General features: G+C 42.3%; 1 protein-coding gene across 1 annotated transcript in view; it reads right to left on the bottom strand.

Moving 5' to 3' along the window:
- CMTM4 (CKLF like MARVEL transmembrane domain containing 4) overlaps positions 1-20,886 on the bottom strand; it is a 53,725-nt gene extending 32,839 nt beyond the window's left edge. Inside the window, exon 1 of the mRNA XM_079119311.1 lies at positions 20,503-20,886. Coding sequence (XP_078975437.1) covers positions 20,503-20,688 — 186 coding nt within the window. The 5' untranslated portion in view covers positions 20,689-20,886. The remainder of the gene's footprint in view (positions 1-20,502) is intronic.
- Positions 20,887-21,805: the final 919 nt, after the last annotated feature.

Genomic DNA, 21,805 nt, shown 5'->3' with positions numbered 1-21,805 from the left:
GTTACCCCAGCTCTGAGGAGAATGAAATACTTTGATAAAAATCTACCAAAACATACACAAGAACTGCATATTGAAAACTACAAATCACTAAAGAAAGAAACTGAAAGATAGCCTAAATAAATGAACAGGTATACTATGTTCATGGACTGGAAAAAATATAATTAAAATAACAATTCTTCACAAATTAATCTACAGATTTAACACAATCTTAAAATCCTGGCAATGTATCTTACAGAAACAAGTTGATCCTAAACTTTATATACAAAGTCAAAGGAACCAAAATCAGCTGCTTTAGTTTGAATGTTTTTGTTCAAACAAAATTCAAGTGTGGGAAATAATCTCCAATGCTACAGTGTTGGGAGGTGGGACCTAATAAGAGATATTTTGGTCATCACGAGGGCTATTTTGGCAAACCTGGTGCAGAAGAATGGGCTGCCAAAGGTGGAAGATGCCAAAAGACTAAAGGAAAAAGGTGGACAAATACAGGATTGCAGTGTAATTTATTAGAGACTTAGGGACAAAAGCATGTGCTGGACAGTAGAAAGATGGCTGAATTTCTGCACCCTGAGGCAGGAGGAAGGAGTTTATATGCTAAGCTAACACAGGTAGGCCACAGCCAATCAGAACTACCTGGGCTTTCTCAAAACACATTAACATCTCAAATCAGTTAAGAAACAGCCCAGGTATGGTCCCATGACCAGCAACCATCACCACCCCAATCTCAATAAGTTTGTTCATCCTTCACAATTTGGAATGTACACCAGGGTCACCTGTAGAGCAAACTGGCAGTTACAACTAAGATGACTAGTCATGTTGGATCCCTACAAGGGTTGTCCTAAGAATGGACTATTGTCACTATAAAAAAAACCATACAGCAGTGAGCTCACTGTTCTACTTCTGTCATGTGAGACACATTGTTAGTTTGTATCTGCCCTTCCACCTTCTGCTACTTAAGGATGCAGCTAGAATGCTTCATCTGATGTTGGCACCTTGTTCTTAGGCATCCCAGCCTCCAAAACTGAAAGAATTCATTTCTATTCTTTATGAATGACCCAGTCTGTGCTATTTTTTGTTTTAGTAGCACAAAATGGACTAAGATGTGGTCTGAGTGATTTTGAAAAGAACCAAATTGGAGAACTCTTTACTATTTGGTTTTAGTTACCATAAAGCTACAATAATTAAGACTGATTAATGAAAGGATGGATACACCAATCAATGAAACCATAGAAAGCTCAGAAACACAAATACCGCCAACTGATTGTTGACAACAGCGGAGAGATGGTTCAAAGAAGGGGGTTAGCCTTTCCAACAGTATTGGGACAGTTGGACATCAACATGTAAATATCTAAAACTCAACCTAAACTTTTCACCTTGTATAAACACTCAAAGGAGATCACAGATCTAAATGTAAAACGTGAGGCTGGGGTCGTAGCTCGGTGGTAGAGCGCTTGCCTAGCACGTGTGGAGCACTGGATTTGGTCCTCAGCACCACATAAAAAGATAAGTAGACTTTGCTTTTACAGTCTGCTCCTGCAGATAACCATACTGGTGTATGTGTTCTTTCACCTTTGGACTTGGATGGGTATTAAACTGTTTAGACATAATTAATGCAAACACAGCCAAGATGGTAAATACATTGATGATAGGTTTTAGGTATCTATCTCTGAAAGCTCAATTAAATGAAAATACTAGAGACACTTTTAGTTTGCAGGAAAGTTGTTATGCCTTGCTCCTCTTGGGCTTAGGACCGTGGGAGGTTTAAGCTGCATAAGTGTCTTTGTACTTTTGTTCCGCCCTTGTTTTTTTTGAAGATTCTGTCTTACAACTGCTAAATCAGAAGAAATATTTCAACAACATATGTCTTGGAGATTAACACCCCTATGTAGCTGAGGGCCATTTGTTAGCTTATTAATACTTGGAATTTTATTTGTTTTAACTTCAGGGTCAGTGGTAAAGTCATGTCCACATTGGGGACGACTCAATTAATCCCAAAGAAGTTTTGGAAGAATAGTTGTAGAGAAATGCATTTGAACTACTATGATATAAAACTGTATAATAAAATGGAAATTTTAAGTACTTTAAAAAAAAAATCCTATTCTGCAAAAGACACTACTAATAGAATGATAAAACAAGCCACAGGAAGAACTAAAATATTTGCAAGTCAGATATCTGATAATAGTCATAGATCCAGAGTATAAAAAGAATTATCAAAATTCATCACCAAGAAAATAAACTGTCTAAGAGAAAAGAGATGACTTAGATAAGTCATCCAAGAGATAATATACATTACAAATAAGCACACAGTATATAACATCATTAGTCATTAAGAGAAATGCAAATTAAAACCACCAAGAGCTACTCATATTACAACAAACCTATTAGCATGGCTTTGGGGAAAAAAGACAATACCAAGTGCTGACCAGGAGACAGAGCAACTGGAATGCAAAATGGTACCTAACATTATTTGTTTTTTAAACAATTAGACATGCTCGTACCCTATGCCCCAGCAACTCTAAGCCCTGTGAAAGAAAAAATTATGTTCACATAAAACATTATATGATTATTTATACTCTATTCATAATCATAATCACCAAAAACTGCAAACAACCCAAATGTCCTTCAACAGGTAAATGAATAAAGAAATTGAGGTACCATTGGGTGTCTGTAGTCCCAGCTATTCAGGAGGCTGAGGCAGGAGGATTATTTGAGCACAGGAGTTCAGAGCTAACCTGGACAACATAGTTAGACTCCTACTCTTAGTGGGGAGGGAAGGAAGGAAGGAAGGAAGGAAGGGAGGGAAGGAGGGAGGGAGGGAGGGAGGGAGGGAGGGAGGAAGGAAGGAAGGAAGGATCTGAGGTACATACCTATAATGGCAAACTACTCGTTCACAAAAAGAAATGAATTATTGATAAAACACAACCACATGAATGAATCTCAAGTGCATTACACCAGTGAAAGATAGTCTCAAAAGTACACATTCTATGATTTCATTTCAATGACATTTGAGAAAATACAAAGCTACAGTCATGAGAAACAGATGGGTGGTCACCAAAAATTGGGAGGAAGAAATGTTGTGGGCTGATAAAACTGTTCTGTATCCTAATTGTGGTAGGGACTAAGTGAATATGTGCATGAGTACATATGTGCACACATGCATGTATGCATTAAAACTCACAGAACTGTATACCAGAAATTTATGATTTACAGCATGTTAATTTTAAAAACAGAACAGTGAAGACTACCACCATTATTGGCATGTGCCCAAGCTTCTGTAATGCAAATTTTGGACAGTTTAGTTATGCTCTCAAATAAAATGATGTATAATTCCCTAATTCAAAATCAGATATGACAAATTATAAATTAGTTTTAGTTATTTCTTCCAGACTCAAAAGAGAAAACAAAGTCTTCAATTTTGCTACTCAATCTTGAAACACAAGATGAATTTTCAAAATGGTAACCAAAACGAAAGCAAGACAGTGTCTACTAGACTAGGCCAACCAGAGAGGCTAAAGCACAATGAAGCATACTGTTCAGAAGTTTGCTTTACACATGATTTATGCTCTCTTTGGTACATATTCTGTATTTCCATAAAACGTTCTTAAAAGCACCCTGCATGGAAGCACGCATCTGTAACCCCAGCAACCTGGGAGGCTGAGGCAGAGGAGGATCCAAGTCCAGCCTCAATGACTTAGCAAGATCCTATCTCAAAATACAAAGGGTTAGGATCTTTGCAGGTGGTAAAGCTCCTGTGGGCCCAATTCCCAGTAAAACAAAAGTTCTTAAAAGTAATAATGTAAATCTGTATTTGAACTCCAAAAACCAGTCTGTTTTATACCCAATGATGAGTTATAGCCCATTTCTTTAGGTTTGCACACATAGAAACAAGTCTAGAATGCCATACACCTAATTACTAATGAAGGTCATTCTGTCTAATTGATGAGAACAGTGGAAATTTTTACTTGTTTCTTCATTATACAATAGTCTTTTGTTTTTTTTAAACAGACACAGATACTGCTATAATCAGAAAGTAGGTTGTGTTCCATCCTGGAAAATGGCATTCAAGTTAAAAATGTGCTATTTATAACACAGACAAATGTGTATATGACTTTAACTGTGAGCTCCTTGACATAAAGGAGCTTTGTAAGCCTTGTCCAGCACCAGATTCCCCAAAGACACTTCACCAGATGTGTGGCTAGAGCAGGAAAAATAGAAATAGGGAAGGTTTCTCAAGAGAAGCAGTAACTTGGGGAGTCTCCAAATAAAGGGGAGTAAGGAATCAGATGAGTGGCAAGGGTGACTGGATAGAAGGAGGCCTGTGAGTGATGATGAAGGAGAGTGGCTACTGGGAGGGAACAAAGGCCAGGGGCAGGGAGCAGGGGAGACCAGGACATGTGGAAGAAGTGTGAGGGAAAGAGCAGAGCTAAAGCAAAGGTCAGTCATGGGGAGAGGAAGAGTGGTTTCATGGAAGACCAGTGTCAATGACCCCTCCTGAAGCTGACCATCCCATCCTTACTCCTTTCCCCTCCTGCCCCTAGGGAAGTGACCCCAGGCTGTTCCTCACACAGGGTGTCAAGCTCAGGACCCTGAGGTGTCATACACAAGGAGGAAGGGTACCTGACAGCAGGACTTCAACCCACAGGCTGGCCAGGCACCTCTAACTGGGCCTCGCTGGGAAACCTCCACCCAGTCAGACACTCTCAGGGATTTAATCACCAACAGGAAACTGGCATCAGAGAGCGCAGGTGATCAGAAATGAACATTTTAAATACAGTCTATCAGAACAGATCATCCATATAATCTATTACGTGTAGAAAATGTAATGCCTGCAACTATGCTTTAACATTTGAGACTGAAAAACAAGACCCAACAATGTGCTGTCTCCAAGAGACCTCAGACAAAGACATCCAGACCGAAGGTGAAAAGATGGGAAAAAACATATCACTCAGATCGTGTAAACAAGCAGGGATTTCTGTTTTATCAGGTAAAAAGGACTTTAAGCCATAGTGAATCAGAAGGGGACTGGGGTTGTGGCTCAGGGGTAGAGCACTTGCCTCACATGTGGGGGCACTGGGCTTGATGCTCAGCACCACATAAATAAAGGTATTGTGTACACCTACAACTAAAAATTTTTAAAAAGTTCATCAGAAGGGACGAAGAAGAACTTTTCACACGTAAGGGGATTATACATCAATACATGACAATCAAACATTTATGCCTCAAACAATGGAGAATCTACATACATCAAACCGTTCTCAATTTCAAGAGTCAAATAGACCACAACACAATAATACTGGGTCATTTTCACATGCCTCTGTCACCACTGGATAGATCGCCAAACAAAAACTAAAGAAGCTAAATTGATAATTTAGACTTAACAATCATATACAGAATATTTCATCCATCAATGACTGAATACACTTCTCAGCAGCATACGGATCTGTCTCAATATAGACCGTGTTATGTAAGCTATAATGTTTGCACGCAATTGTCATATTACCTTAATATGTTTTTTGCACCTGCAGGGTTATTTAGTTCCCTTCCATTGATATTAATTTTTGTGTTTTTGTTTTTTTCTTGATCAGACTAGTTTATTTTTTTATCAGATTTTAGCTGTATTATTTCTTCTCTATTCATATATTTCTGCTCTTAGGCTTATTTTTTCCTTCCTACTACATAATTTGAAAATAATATGTTATCCCAGCTTCTTCCTGATACAAATACATTAAGTTATAAGTATTCATCTGAGCACTGTTTCATCTCAGGGATCCTGATGTTTTAAGCTTTTATTATCACTTAGTTCAAAGCACTTTTTATTTTCTTGTGCTTTCTTCCTTGACCTCTGAGGTAATTTATAAGTGTGCCATTTATTTTTGAAATAATTGACATGGGGGAGGTGTTCTATATATCTTAAGGTGACTGATTTCTAATGTGATAATAAATTGTGCAGGAAACCCAGTCTGCATGATTTCAAATTTCAAAAAAAGTAACGGAAATCCTTTTTATATTGATTGTGTTGGTTACATACATGTCAACACTGATCAAGCTGCATACTTCAAATATGTGCACTTTATTGTACTTCATTTTTACCTCAATAAAGCTATGGGGAAAAAATTGAAAAAAAAAAAAAAACATTTGAGACTACTCTGACCCTTAAGAGTTGTGTTTTGGGGTTTGGCACAGTGGCACACACCTGTAATCCCAGCTGCACAGGAGGCTGAGGTGGGAGGATAGAAAGCTCGGGCTAGCCTCAGTAACTCAGTAATACCCTACACAACTTAATGAGACTCTGCCTCAAAATAAAAGATAAATTTAAAAAAATATGACCAGGGATGTAGCTCAGTGGTAAAGTCCCCCTGGGTTCAATCCCCAGAAACACCACCTCGAAAAAGTTGTTTTTTGGGTTATAGTAGTATAAAACAGAAAATGCCTAGGTGTACATACCACAGATTCTGAATGTTGTACCACACTCGTGTGTAGCCACTTAAAACAGTGCAATGTGGTTTGTTCTTCTGGCCTCTTAATAAGGCATTCCTTAAAGCCAGGGATTGTTTTCCATTGCAAACGAGTCAGGCAGCAATGTTTTTCACATACTTCCCTTTGCAGTCTACTCATTTTCAAACACAGTGTTTGCTCTTCTTGGCAGCAACCACACAAGGCATCCACAGGTACTGAGAACACTCCTTCCCTTTTAGCCTGCACCTTCCAATTGCTCCTTGACAGACTCATTCATGGGTCTCTTTCAGGCCAATGACAGCCAGTCCTCAGCTATCGAGACAAGACAGTGCCACATCCTGCCCTCCACTGTGGGGCTGTGGGCCCTTACCCAACCAGCCAAATTTTGTCCCCAAGTTCTCAGACCAAGGCAGTCAGTGTTCATGAGCCCCTGCCAAGCACAGACAAGCCTGACAGACGGGCAACCCTCCACAAGTTGGCAGGGGATGAAGCACTTGGTTGGCCTCAGGCTAAAGCAGGGCCAGAGTGGCGCCCAGCAGAGCCAACTTCACTTTCAAACAAAATCAGGTCACAGTCTGGTCTGTGAAGGGAGCTCATGGGCCCTTGGGGGTTCAGGAGCCATAGGATGCCCTTGACCAGGCAGCTAGAAAGAAAAGTTGAGTGCTGTTGAGTAAAGCACTGACTCAAATAAAAACCTCAAGATTTGTGAAGCCCCAGTTGCTGCTTTCCAGGGTTCTCTCTCTCTCTTTTTTTTTAATTTAATTTTTTTTTTTTGGTAGTCATAGATGGACAACATGCCTTTATTTTATTTACTTATTTTTATGTGGTGCTGAGGATCGAACCCAGTGCCTCACATGTGCTAGGCAAGTAATCGGCCACTAAGCCACAACCCCAGCCCCTCCAGGGTTCTCTGGAAGTCTTAGATTTCCTGGAGTAAATCCAACCCCATGTATCTGCACCTGGCAACTGAGAGCTGACCAGCCCCAGCTGCAGTATTAGCAGCAGCCTGGTCATTCACAAAGTCATCTTACACACTCCCAGCAGGACCCCCAGAGTGGAAAGCCAATGGCAGTTTGCATTCACCTCTATTACTGTTATGGTTTAGATGTGGTGTCCCCCAAAAGCTCACATGTAAGAAAATGCAAGAAGGTTTGGAGGAGAAACGACTGAGTTATAGCCTTAACCTAATCAGCGAATTTATACTTGATGGGATTAATTGAGTGGTTACTGGAGGCAGGTGAGGTGTGGCTGGAGGAAGTGGTTAATTGGGGGCATGGCTTTGGGGTATATATTTTGTATCTGGAGCATGAAGTTTCTCCCCCTCTCCCCTCTCCTCTTTCCTCTTTCTCTCTCACTGAGTTGCTTAGTGCCTTGCGAAGTTGCTAGGCTGGTTTTGAACTCATGATCTTCCTGCCTCAGCCTCCTGAGCCATTGATACTATAAGCATGAGCCATCGTGCCTGGCAATAAATTAAGTTTTGACGTTTTGATAACTTAGGTTTTGAGAGGAATCCTTATATCCAACAAGTGAGAACTCTAGCTAAAATAAGTTAGCAAGTTATCTGCTTATCTGTATTCATTCAGTTAGTCTGAATGCATCATCACCTGCATACATGGAAGAAAATGCTGGAAGGTGCTGCATATGCTTATTAATTCAAAATAAATCTGTTTTACTGATGTGATCTTGCAATACATATAATCAGAAAAATAAGAGATTACACCCTATGTATGATCTATCAAAATGTATAAATGCATTCTACTGTCATGTATGACTAATTACAACAAATAAAATTTTTTTTAAATTTAAAAATCTTTTAAATACCATATCTGGAGCATATCTGAAGTTTACATATTGCTTGGTTTATAACTCACTTTCCTATTTAACTTAACATCACAGTTAAGCCATATCTGTAAAATAAATTTCCCAAATTAAACAATGAAGACATAAGCTGCTGGTAGATCTTTTGCTTAGTATTCTAAAGACCCTAGGTTCGATCTCTAGCACTATCAAAAAGTAAAAAATAAAAATTGTAAAAATTACTTAAGCTGCTTCATACAGTACCTTTGTGTCAGTGTGGAAGGGATCTTGGTCTGAATGGGAGCTTAGCTTGGCACAGGCTACCAAATTAAAAATGGCAACCTTCTCTGAGCTGATGAATTGGGAATAGGCAAACTTTCCTCCCAGTGGACAGTCTCAGAGTTGGAATATATGACTTGACAAACAGAGCATTCAAGCTGGATCTCAGCCTCCCTCAGTCCCTCAACTGGACCAGCTATGCCGTATATAACCTGCCCAACTGTACATAGTGGCCTTAGACTATAGTGACTTACAGTAGGATGCTGGGGACTTTCTTTGTTCTTCTTTGACAAAAAGATCATGAAGCCAATCTGGCTAAATTTTTATCTGGCAGGTCTTGATGATCTGTGTGTTAAGTATTAAGAAGTTTACTATTGCAGAGCACAATGCCACACTACTATAATCCCAGCAGCTCAGAAGGCTGAGGCAGGAGGATATCAAGTTCCAAGATAGCCTCAGCAACTCAGCAAGGCCCTAAGCAACTGAGATCCTGTTCCAAGGTCATACACATAAACATAAAAAGGGCTGGGCATGTAGCTCAGTGGTATACTGCCCCTGGGTTCAATCCCCAGTACCAAAAAAAAAGAAAAAAAAAAAAAAAAAAAAGATGGTAGTTTACCATTATAAACAGCTACAATTTTCTTTTTCCAAATTTAACTTAGTTTTTCATTTATACCAATCTGTTATTGGGACACAATAATAGACTTTATAGTTTGTTTTTTTAAAAAAAAGTGCACTCCACCTACATAACTCCATGGAGCTAGATACAATGTTCTACAAACCAGTGGCCCTACAGGGCTCCACTCAGGCTTCCTTCAACCTGGCAACTTCACTCATTTAACTAGCCTGACAGCTCCAGAGCCTCCAAAGCTGAAGAATCCAGCAAAGGTGCTGGAGGTAAGGTTCAGGTACACGCAGCATTTGCCAGGCAACCTTACCAAAGCCTTGGAGCCACACGCCACAGGAACACACTCACCACCATCCCCACTGTCACCACACACATCAGTACCACATACACGATCATACAGAATGACTTACCTATGACACTGGGGGCCTTTTTGCCCAGTAGCAGCTCCGAAACCACACTCTACAAAGAATATAGATAAATTTGGGGACAAATTATCCTGATCTCACTTTACTAGCATCAAAATAAAGGAACTAGAAGGCAAAATTGTATCTATCAACAAGAATAGTCTCTTATAATCCAAACCTGGGGCTCCTCACCAGTTCCCTGGTCCAGTACATTCACTCAAGTGATTTGCCTAGACTGGAGCACAGAAGAGCACAGATGAAGACTTGATTTGTCATATACAATGTTTCCTAAGCTACTATCCTAAAAATGCCTAAAGTTGTTCACAATTAATTAATCTTCCCCATAATCACATAATGGATAAGGAAGATTATCAAGGGGTTGGGGGAATAGCTCTGTGGTAGAGTGCTTGCCTAGCATGTGTAAGACCCTGGGTTTGATCCTCAACACCACAAAAAAAAAAAAAAAAAAGAAAGAAAGAAAGAACGAACTATGATGAAAATTCATAGAACTCTCCCTGTTATAGTTTGGATCTGGAATGTCCCCAATGGTTCCCAGATGGTGGTGCTATTGGGAAGCAGCTGAAACTTTAGGAGGTACAGCTTAGCTGAAGGAAGTAGGTCACTGGGGGCATGACTTTGAAGGGAACACTGGACTGACCCCTTCCTCCCTCCCTTTCTCTGTCTCTCTGCTGCTGCCATGAGGTAAGTAGCTTTGCTCCACATGTACTCCCCACCATGATGTTCTGCCTTGCTACAAGCCCAAAGCAATGGGATCGAGCAACCATGAACTGAAACTATGAACCAAAATAAATCTTTCTTCCTTTTAATTTTTCTCAGATATGTTGCCATAGTGACAAAACTCTGACTACTACAGTCCCAATATCTGGTTTTAGAAAGGAAAGCATCGAACCTGTACCCCAGGCCAAAGGAAAGAACACCAGCCCAAGATTCAGGTTCTAGAACCACCAACAAACTGGGTAGCCACTGGCAAGTCACAACTTCTCTAATGGTCAGATTTCTCACCAGTAGGACAAGGGAGAAACACTTGTGGATAGTCTAAAAATTCTGAGTATCTAACTATTTTAAGCCACATCAAATGTCCATTATTGATTAACACCATGCTGTCACCTTCAACATGAATGAGCTGTTTTTTCTTTTCTTCCTGCACTTGGGACAAGTTCATCAGACTGAACTTGGATGAGCTGGCAAACACTTGCTAAACAGTCAAGAACTTATCACCAGAGATCCTGAACAGAAGAAAATAGGGTCCTGCTATGTAGGTAAGTACAAACCTATCACAATAAAACACAGATATTCATCATCCAAGTGTGTTCAGAAAACCAGTGTCTTGGGAGAAGGACATATGTGATGTAAGCTACTTCTGTATCACAGTACATCACAGGAGCCAGGACATCAATCAAGACAAAGAAGACACATTGGGGGAGGGCCAACAGGAAGAGGGAGGGACACAGGCCCCTCCCTCACTCCAACCCAGTCACTTCTGGGGGGCTCCTGGCTGAGCAGGGGGTGAAGCAGTCCTGCAAGCAGCTTGCTACTGCAGAGGAAAAAGACGTTTCCAGCCAGGCTGGGAGGACAAATATATTTGGAAAGAACCTAAAAGGAAGAGTGACTGGACCAGAACCTGGCCAGATAAGGCAGGCAGGAGACACTGGTGATGAGTAATGGCTAATATTCACCAAGTACCAGGCTCTGGGCTAGTCAGCTTCCATTCAATCTTGCACCAACACTCTGCGGCAGGTAATCCTCCTGCCTGGACTCCTGACCCATCAGGGCCTCACTTGAAGCTCTTGAAAACCAGACTGAGGCCTAAAGGGCATGATCCTAAGTGTAGGCAATCAAGATCTACTTTTCTTTAGAAAAGTAACCAGAGAAAACAAACAAAAACCAATAGGGAAATCTAGAGTGAGGACCAGAAGACCATAAAGGATGCTCATCCAGCAACCCAGATACTTCAGGATCACCCTCAGGCTACAGGAGCAGAAGAAAGGGAGAAAAGAGGATAAATGAAATCTGGAGAATCTAACATGTATGGCTTAAAATTCTGCCTGCCCAAACCCTTTCCTGTGAGGTCAACAACTCAAGATAAACTGAATAATTCTGAAATGAACCAAAAAGGTTACCAAGGAACTTCAATGGAAAACTAGACCTTGTTAGAATATACCTTTCTAAATTCTAATCCTATAGAACTTGCACCCTTCATATCTGAGTTATTTTACAACTGTTAAACTGTACATAACAGCAATGCAAAAAGTTCCTGTCCATAGACAGGCAAATGAATTATGAGAAAAAGAACTGAACCCCCTATAAGCAAAGTTGCATCCACTTGAAATTCACTTCATAGAGTGTGTACATACCTACTTTAAAATTTTTTCTTTGAACAGCTTGTAACATCTTACTGGCTTGCTCATTAATAAAATCATTTATATTAGTATGAGTTGTGACATTATCTTTGAAAAATTATCTTCTAAAACTCACAAACCCAGGGCTGAGGATCTAGAGTGCTTGCCTACCATATATGAAACTCTAGGTTTAACCCCCAGCACCACAAAAAAAATAAACAGATAAAAAATGAAAATGAAATTTACAAACTCAAGTCCAAAAGGAGGACAATACTCTGTAATAACTGCTCTAAGAAAGGTAAAGGCAAGGTTAAGTACTCCTGGGTTCAATCACCAGTACCAAAAAAAAAAAAAAAAAAAAGAAAGGGTAGAGGCCCAGAGGTTGATATCTAATCCCAATAGCCTGCTGGTAAATTGGAGGCCCATCTTACCTCTCTCTCCCCTACCAGTAATCAGGGGCTGCAGCATTCTCTTGAGTTTGGTCTAAGTACCTAGCTTGGTCCTGGCACTCAAATTTATATAAAGAAGCATCCACCAAGCTGGGTGTGGTGGCATATGACTGGAATCCAAGATACTCAGGTGGGAGGCCGAGGCCAGAGGCCAGAGGTCCGGAGTCTGAGGCTAGACCAGGCCACATAGACCCTATCTCCAAAACAAAACAAAAAAACAACTACCACTAGAAGAGTCACTATCCCTGGGTTTTTTTTTTTCTTTTTTTTTCTTTTCTTTTTCCTCCCCTGCCTGCCCTCCTCACCCCCCGCCAGCACAGAAATCTTTGAGTTTCAAACTGTTTTTCATAGCTGTGCTCCTGGAATAAATGGGAAACCACAAAAATGAAGGCTTCTACTGCTCCCGTCATCAAATCACAGTGGCAATAAAGAAATCACCCAGAACGCTCCACGATTCAACTCTGAGCATATTAAGTGTTTGCTAACTCATTTAAGCCCCAAATTTAATCAGTCATGAAATTTTCAGGCAACAAATTCTGGATTTTTTTCCCCAATCTGAACCCAGGGTATTATGCACACTAGGCAAGTGGTCTACCACTAAGCTACCTTCCAGCCCCCAAAATTCTGGACTACAGGATTTCTTAGGGCCCTCTCCAGCTCTCAGTGGAGACTGCCAATCTCCCCTTCCAGGCCCCATGAAATTGGTCTTTACTTTTAATCAGAGACCTTTGTAAGAACAGCCACTATGACCCTTAGCCCCAACTCCAGCTGGAGTTTTTCTTTACATTTACACTGTCTACTCCACTCTGAGGGGGTCTCAAAATATACTGACTGCTTGGCAGATAGGAGCAACTCTCTTGACATGTTAATCAGAAAGCGGACAGTTTTGATGACGACAGAATCCCTGGTTTTCATTTTACACTTTTCTAAGCAAAAAGCTTGGCAAAGCTTCCTATGCTTCCCCCCCACTTTTACAAAAATCTGTCTCCTAAGCAAAAGCTTCTGTTTCCCAGTAGCAGTAGACACTCTTTGAAAAATGTTAAAAACAAAAAGTCATTACGATAGCATTTTATTTCCATATTTTCTCCCCAATATTTTCCACTTAAAAAAGTCCATTAGTTTGTGAAAATAGATTGTTTTTCCATGAATTCCATGTTATCAAATAACTTGATCTTACAAACTATGATAATAATCCATTATTTTTTCTTTCTTTTATCAAAAACACACATATTCAACTGTTTATTCAGCATCTTATTATATGCTAGGCACTGTTTTAGACACTGGGCACAACAGAAAATTCAACACGAAGACTCTGCTCTTAAGGAGCTGACCCACCCATAAAGAGTAATAAAGCAGCTCAAGAGGGTAAAAGCAGGACCAGTGTCCTGCCATAAACACGGTCATTAGGGAAGGGCTCTCTTGAGCAGGGACTTAAAGAACAGAGCCAAGTGGGCACCATCCGGAACGGGGTGAGGGAACAGAAAAATAAATCCGAAGTGCCAAGACTGAGGTAGAAGGATATTACTCAAAACGTTAACCAATATTAAGAGTTGGGGATATAGCTCAGTGGTAAAACACTTGCCAAGCATGTGTGGGGCCCTGGGTTCCATCCCCAGCACCACAGACAAGGAAAAAAAAAAGTTAAACAAAGTATTCAATCCATATAAATAGTCAGTACAATAAAATTCTAGTCAAAAGAACTTGCTTTATTCTGCTTAGTGTAGTTTATATTAGTGTTTCTGAAATAAAATTAGTACTCAGCCCTTGATTCTGACTCAGTCCCCCATTATTTCCTTAATAAACTCTAGGGACCCCATTCTGAAAATCAATGACCCAACCCCCTCATTTTCTGTAAAACAAATCCACACTCAAGGCACACTGGGATAAAGGCTGAACCCCTTTGAAAAGAGAAATTTTCACACAAAAATCCTTCCCATCAAGAGAGTAAACTGCTTAGAAGGTAGTTTCCAAACACTAAAACAGCATAATCTTTTCCCTGAGGAGGTGCTACTTTCTGAATTCTGTACCTTCCACTCATTTGTCCCCTCTTCAGCCAGCTGCAGTCCCCCCACTCTTGAGTCCTGAATCATTCTACACTGAGTTCAAAGTTTAAATTGGCTCTTTGCTGTACCCAGGATGCTGAGGTCACCAGTCACTCCCTTGGACAAGGTGCCTTGCTCTTTACTGTACCTTTCCCAGTCTACCCTTCCTGCTTCTGAAGTCCCCTGTTGCTATGGAATCCAAATCCCATCTTATCCTGCCCTGCTTTTTACTTCTCTTACATATACAGCCTGTCTCCAAGGAATAATCTAATTTTTCCAAATAAAAATATCAGGACACATTGTGAATACACAAGTATGTGATACATGAATTGCTGTAACTCAGTGTCTGAGATAATTCATAATTTAAAGTAAAATAATTTTTTAAAACTTAAGACTACTTATATTCTGATGAAGAAACACAGAAAATTATGACTGTTTAGGCAAATGTATTATCTGTGATCACTGTCACAGGCCTTCTGTCTCTATTCCATACCAAATAACTCTATTTTTACAATGAAATCTGACATCATCCTACAAAAGGATCTGGAGCTACTTAATAAGGACACAAGAGGCAGTGGTAGCAGCTGTTGAAGGCCAAAGTGCTGCTACTGCAAGTTACTTTAACATCTCTGGGAGGATCACTGTCGGGGGAAAAAAAAATCAGCTGTGGCTGTCATAAACACCTTAGTCCTAATGGTATAAACCAAGCATATGGTGCAGCTCAGGTATATCCAGTACTACCTCTAGGCTGGAAAAAGGTCTCTCTCAGGCACTCAAGTAGGCATTTGTTTTAGTCAACGACAGAATATCTGAGATTGGAGTCATTGATAAAGAAAAGAGGCTTCTTTTGGCACACAGTTCTGGAGGCTGAGAAGTCAGGAGTGTTACGGTTTGGATGTGAGGCATACCCCAAAAAGTTCACATGTGAGACAATGCAAGGAGGTTCAAAGGAAAAATGATTAGGTTGTGAGAGTCTTAACCCAATCAGTGAATTAATCCCCTGATAGGGATTTACTGAGTGGTAACTGAAGTGGTGGGGTGTGGCTGGAGGAGGTGGGAGTTGGAGGCATGGCTTTGGAGTATATATTTGTATCTGGCAAGTGCAGACCTCTCTCTCTCTGCTTTCCTCTGCCACACTCTTCCACCATGATGTCTCACCTCAAGTCCTGAGGAATGGAGCCTATTCTTGATGGATTGAGACCTCTGAAACCGTGAGCCCCTAAATAAACTTATCCACCTCTAAAGTTGTTCTGGTCAGGTCCTTTTAGTCACAGCAGGGAAAAAACTAAAATGAAGAGCAAGGCTCTAACAGTGGCTTAGCTTCTGGTGAGGGCTTGTGCTACTTCAATTCATGGTGGAAAGCAGAAGGGCAAATGAACATAAAACGGGGGAGAGAGAGAACATGAGTAATAGACCTGCTTCATAATGACCCACTCTCACAATAACCATAAGCCCTAGGAGGGCGAGAACTCACAGAATAAAGGTACTGATCCATCCACAAAGGCTCCAAACCCATGGCCCAGACAATTCCCATTGGGCCAGACCTTGAATCACTGCTGCATTGAGGAATTAAGGTCCCAACTTATTGACTTCTGGCAGACACACTCAAACCATGGCTACATTCATTCTGACAGGAGAAACATCCAACCTCAGGAAGGCACACTCAAGTCCTAAAATACAAAACAGGGCTGGGGATGTGGCTCTGTGGCCTAGTATCCCTGAGTTCAATCCCTGGGACCCCCACCTCCACCAGAAAAAAAAAAAAAAAAAAATTAACAACAAAAAAATAGTAACAATTCAAAAGAGGAATTCAGGCTCTGTTCATGAGGACATTTACTCTTCAGTTTAATAGCCAAAAGTTTGGAAATCATGGTCACAGGACTTCGCCACAGAGGACCTTACACAGCCTTTGGAAAGAAAAAATTTCAAAGTTCTGTTCATTTGAGTCTGTCATACTAAGATGATTTCTAATTTTATTAAATGTTACAATGTTTTAACTAATAAACAAAATGGGGGAAGTTTTCCATTAGCAGCAACAAATTTATTAAGTACCTGTTACTGTATGTTTGAGGGAATCTGGGACTGAAAAGCTCTGCACCTTGGCTATGGTTAGGACACAAAATTATAGCTTTATGAATGTAGTTATTCTTATGTTGTGTAGTTCCTTTAATTTATGTTCCCAATGGATTTTAGTAAACACACAGTCTGGGTTTTTGTTGTTTGTTTTTAATACTATCCCACCCCAGCACATCCTCCAGAAAGCAGGTTTCAGTCAGGGATTGTGTTGACTGTCTTGAGGTAGAAAACTGACAGTTTCCACCAAATAAAAGATATGCTATTACCCAACCCGAAATGCAAATACTTCAATTTGCCTTTGAGTTACCTAAGCACCTTATTTTAACCCCCTAATTCTTACACTTCCTAAAATGCACAAAGAAGCCAGAGAAGATATGGTTGAGAGATTTCAAAATCAAAAGAGCTAAAAATTGGGAAGGGTGAGGGGTCGTAGTGGGGATTGAACCCAGGGGAGTTTTACCTAGTCCTTTTTATTATTTTGAGACAGGGTCTCACTAAATGGCTGAGGGTGGCCTCAAACTTGGGATCCTCCTGCCTCAACCTCCCTAGTCACTGAGATTACAGGCATGTGCCTCCATGCTCTGCTAACAGAACTAAAATTTTAATTTATACATTTCCTATTACCCATCTTATGTTATATAAACTCCTAAACAAAGCATTTTCAGGTCAACTGGGCATGGTAGAGACTCAATAAATGGATATGAAGCAACCAGAGGTTCCTGAAGGGTCTTTCTGGAACTGACATGCCTTTGAGAAGACTAGTTCACAATCAGTGGAAGAGCCCAGTGCCACAAGAGACCTGGAAGTTAGGAACAGCCCACAAAGAAGGCAAAACCCTTCTAATCAAGTCTATCACTCCAGCACTGGAAAAACTGACACACAGGATACTGGGCTGCCTAAAAATCATAAAAACATCTTGATCTGGAGGACTTCACTACTTGAAAAGTCTTGTCCTATCCAAGGCCTGTTCCCACATTACAGTCTATATGATAGTATGCCCACCCCATCCCAAGAGCAAAAGTCTGCTTTCAATCAAGTTGATAAAAAAATAATAATAAGCAAATGGCTTACATAAACTACAGGTATTTCATTAAATGGTGTCTGGGAGCTAAAAACCAATATGCTCTCACAGAAATCAGTCAAAGAAGGAAATTCATTTAAGTCAATTGCTCAAATCAACTTTTTCCACAAAATGTGAACATTTATTGTTTGATATAAACAGTGTTGACATTCTCCCCAACAAAGGTCCAGATTTTGTTCTGAAAAGATATAATCTATGCAATTGCACTGATTAATTTCCATAATAATTCAGATTAGTTTTACTATCAAGTGACATTCCACTTAAAAACTTAAATCATCAGGAAGTAAACTATATTTAATTAAAATACATAATTTTTACATAATCACATTTCCTTAGAGACAGAAAATATTAATCAGCAACAATGACAGTTAACATTTATTACACACCAATTAAACATCAAATGAAATAACTGCTGGTTTTAATGTTACCTCATTCTCTAAATCTTTTGAGAGAGGTGCCAGCTCATTTTACAGAAAAATCTCGGGCTTATAGTTGACTTTTATTATGAGTCGTACTGATATAGCTGGTTGTGAGCAGCTCTGGGAGACTTTTTTTACCATTAAGATGATACACACAGGGAAGTCTCACACATGTTGGATCACCTGAGGAATCTTACTAAAATGCAGATTATGATTCAGAAGGTCAAGGTGAAGCCATTAACTCTTAAAAAGCTCTCAGAATGATAAATAACAATGCTGCTTCTCTATGAGCCGCAGCCACAGCCCCAAGAATCTACCTACAGGTTGCAATTGACCACGTACCACAAAAAGTATCTTTAAAAACTAAAACTTTTAAAAGTCAAATTTTACCCAATCCCCCCACCCCCAGAGAATTGGAACTTGTTAAAACTCTTAATTCTTGATGGAATTCTGAGTTTTGTAACACTGTAGAACTATCTTCATAATGACTTGTTTTCTTTTCCAGTTCGGAGTATAATTTTTTGCAGTTCTATAAGGAATTTTCCCCAGGGTTGTTGTTGGTTTGTTTGTTTGTTTGTTTGTTTTTGTTTTTCTCTTGAATCTCCAATCCTCCTACCTCAGCCTCCCAAGTCACTGGGATTACAGGCAGAGACCACCACACCCAGAAAAAACCCAGATTTTTATTAAGGCTGAGCAGCCAAGTACGCCAAGACTACCAAGTTGCCACACCCTTCAAATGGGTCCCTTTCCTTAACTGGCTATCTCTTGATGTTTAAATTCTAAAGAACAAATTGCAGACTTAGGAGAGATTTTAGGGGGTGAGCCCCAAAGTTCTTCCAGATTAAAGCCCCACAAAACACAACAGTATTTTTCTGAAAGGTGAATAAATACCATTGACTTCCATTCCTGGCCATAGGTGACAATGTCCCAATAATGAGCTGATAATCCCCACTTTGTACAAACAACTGATTTTCAATTCTTTTACCAGATCTGTTGAGTGGCAAGTTACAGTTTTCCAGTGGTTAAGTTCTATTTACTTTCAAAGGCCAACAGGGTAAACAAAGCAAGGTACTTGACAAGGTATTGTACTCCAACCAGGTCCAAGTTCAGCCCCACAGGGCCTTTTCTTGTTCATTTCTGATTATCTGTACTATACTCAAACACCGGCTAGGAACTGCTTTTAAAAAGCGATTACATACCTCCTCCCCACCTCCTACATTCTCTTTGCTGACAGCACTACCTAACTACAAAACCAATACATCTTTGAGAACATTCTGGCTTACTAAATTAAGTTCAGTTTAAAAGTCTAGACAGATAACCTACTCCATTTATCTTTCTTTAAAATTCTTCAAAAATACCCCCAGCAATCAGCAGAACAAGCCTCCCACCAATGAGAGAGATAAAACAGTCTGTGATTCGGTAATTTACAAACACTGGGACCTTTATTTAAAGGGTGTTCACACATGATGTTATTCCCAAGGAATGTTTATGTATGCACCCAAGTAAGTACATCAAGACCAATGCTTCAAGAAATAAAATGCTCATACATTGCAGTTCCGTACAAATTGCTTCTGAGGCTGGGGAGGCCTACCTGTGTAGAGGAATATGTGGGATACACAGGTTTTCCAAGCTGCAGTATGCCTTGTCCACAAAAGAGCTAAGCAACAGCCCAGAGAGGCCTCTCAAAACAAAACAAAACAAAACATAACAGGACAGAGGTGACAGACCCCTCCCCTGAACATCATGGGGCTAAAAATCAGGACCCTGAGAAATGAGTTCTACTACGGACAAGTCCAACAAAAAGTTCCCGATTTCTGTTACCTCCAAAACTGGCTGCCCTACTGGAGTGATTTAACTCTGGGTACCAACTGGGCAGTGCCTGACACCCGGTGTCGGGCAGAGGATTCCAGGATGCTAAGAGGACTCAAACCTCTGCAGTATAAACTGGAGAAAGCAGGCAGATCTAGGCTCTCCCACTGCATCTGGGCTACAAGCCTCCCCATTCAACAAACATTTACTGAGCGTCCACCGTACGCTAGGCACCCTGCTAGGTGCCAGGGAAGAAACCAAGCAGCAGTGCCCAGTCTCCAGAGACCGAGGGAAGGACCGTGCGGAGGTTGCGCGGGCCCCGAAAACCTGCCACAGGTTGCTAAGCCCAGTAGTACCCAGAAAATCGCATGATCCCTGCGCTAGGCTCCACACACCACCTAGTCCAGTAAAGAGAGCGGGAGTGGCCAGGTAGGCCCGGGGACAGGTATGCAGGTAGACCGCACACCTGAGGCTACCAGGCTGGAGAGGGCAGGCTCTGGCCGAGGGCCAAGAAACCGGCGAAGGGAGGGCGGCCGAGAACCCTGCCGGAGAGAGGGATACGAAGACCCGGGACGCTCTGGCCCCGGGACGCAGCCGAGGCCGGCGGGCCTGCGCCCCCGCAGCGGGAGTGGGAGCCGGGCGCGCGGAGGGAAGGCGCGCGGCTAGGCCGCCCGCCCCGCACCTGGGGCCCCGCCCAGCACCTACCACTTGGGCGACCTTGAGGCGGCCGAGCGTGCCGCGCAGGTAGTCGGGGTCGCAGCGCAGGCCGGCCAGCCCGCGGCGCTGGCTCACCGGCTCGGTGGTGGGCTGGTACGGGCTGCTGGCGCCCGAGATCATGGAGGTGCTCGAGGCCTCGCCCTCGAAGCCGTCCAGCTCCTCGCCGCTCCGCATGCTGCCGCCTGGCCCGGGCCGCCTCGCGCGGCGGGCCCCTGGCGCCAGGAGCGGGCGGGCTCAGCGGGGACGCCGCATCGCCGCCGCCGCCGCACGACTGCCCGCCGCGGCCCGCCGCCGCCTCTGCGCCCGCCGCCCGCTGCGGCCGCGGCTCGGTCCGCTCGGGCTCGGCTCCCGCCGCCTCGGCAGCGGAAAGGGAGGGAGGCGGGAGCGGGCGCAGAGGGAAGGAGGCGGGAGCCGCGCGCCGGCCGGGAGGGGGCGGAGCGAGGGCCCGCCCGCTGGCCGCTCGGCGGCGCTCCGCGGACAGGCGAGGTGCAGGCGGAGGGGCAGCGCCTCGGCCTCGGGGGCGGGGCGCCGTCTTCTCGGCCCCGCCCCAAGCCCCGCCCTCACCTGCGCCGCGCGCGCGGGCAGAGCTACTGGTGGGCGCCGGCGGTCCAGGCTCTGGAGAACCAGGGTTCCGGAAAAGCGGTGGTGGGGACCTGGAGGAATCGAGGGAGGGTCGAGGCGGCCGAGGAAGCATGGAACTCCTTTCCCAGGGCATCAGTCTCTCCTTTCGAGAAAGTGGAGTCTTCAACAGGTAAACTGGGGGACTTATCGGTGAGGACCAAGATGAACTGTGCCACCAGACTGTGTGAAGGACAAGATGGCTAAGTGTGGGCTTCTGCGCGGGGCGCCCTGCAATAAGCCAGTTCTGACGAACAGCAGACTGTAGTGAGGAATCGGGATTAGTAGAGCCTCCAGGACCCACACAGGTCCCCTATGAATTCTGGACCCCCGGCCTGCTGAACACAGTAAGTTCTTGGTAACTAATGCTAGTTTCCTCTCTTGCCTGAAAAGGTTCTGCTACCTCTGTGTCAACATCAAGCCAGATTAAACATAGACTTTGCCCTGAAGACATTAATTAGGGACCAATTTGCAATTTAAGTGTGAAGACTAATTTTAAGTTCAAGTAAAACGCTAGCTTTCTAAGAATTGTCACTTGGATACTGAACTCTTCCACACCACAAATATCTGAGAGCTTCCCCAGCTCTAGGCACTGAGCAAGGCACTTGGATAGGGTGTTATTATTATTGCTATTTTATAGAAAAGAGGACTAAAACTTCCAGAATGGAAGTGG

This window comes from Sciurus vulgaris, assembly GCF_902686455.1.
Source record: "Sciurus vulgaris genome assembly, chromosome: 17".
Taxonomy (NCBI): domain Eukaryota; kingdom Metazoa; phylum Chordata; class Mammalia; order Rodentia; family Sciuridae; genus Sciurus; species Sciurus vulgaris.
The sequence above is the reverse complement of the archived record's forward strand: the minus strand, read 5'-3'. Positions and strand labels throughout refer to the sequence as shown.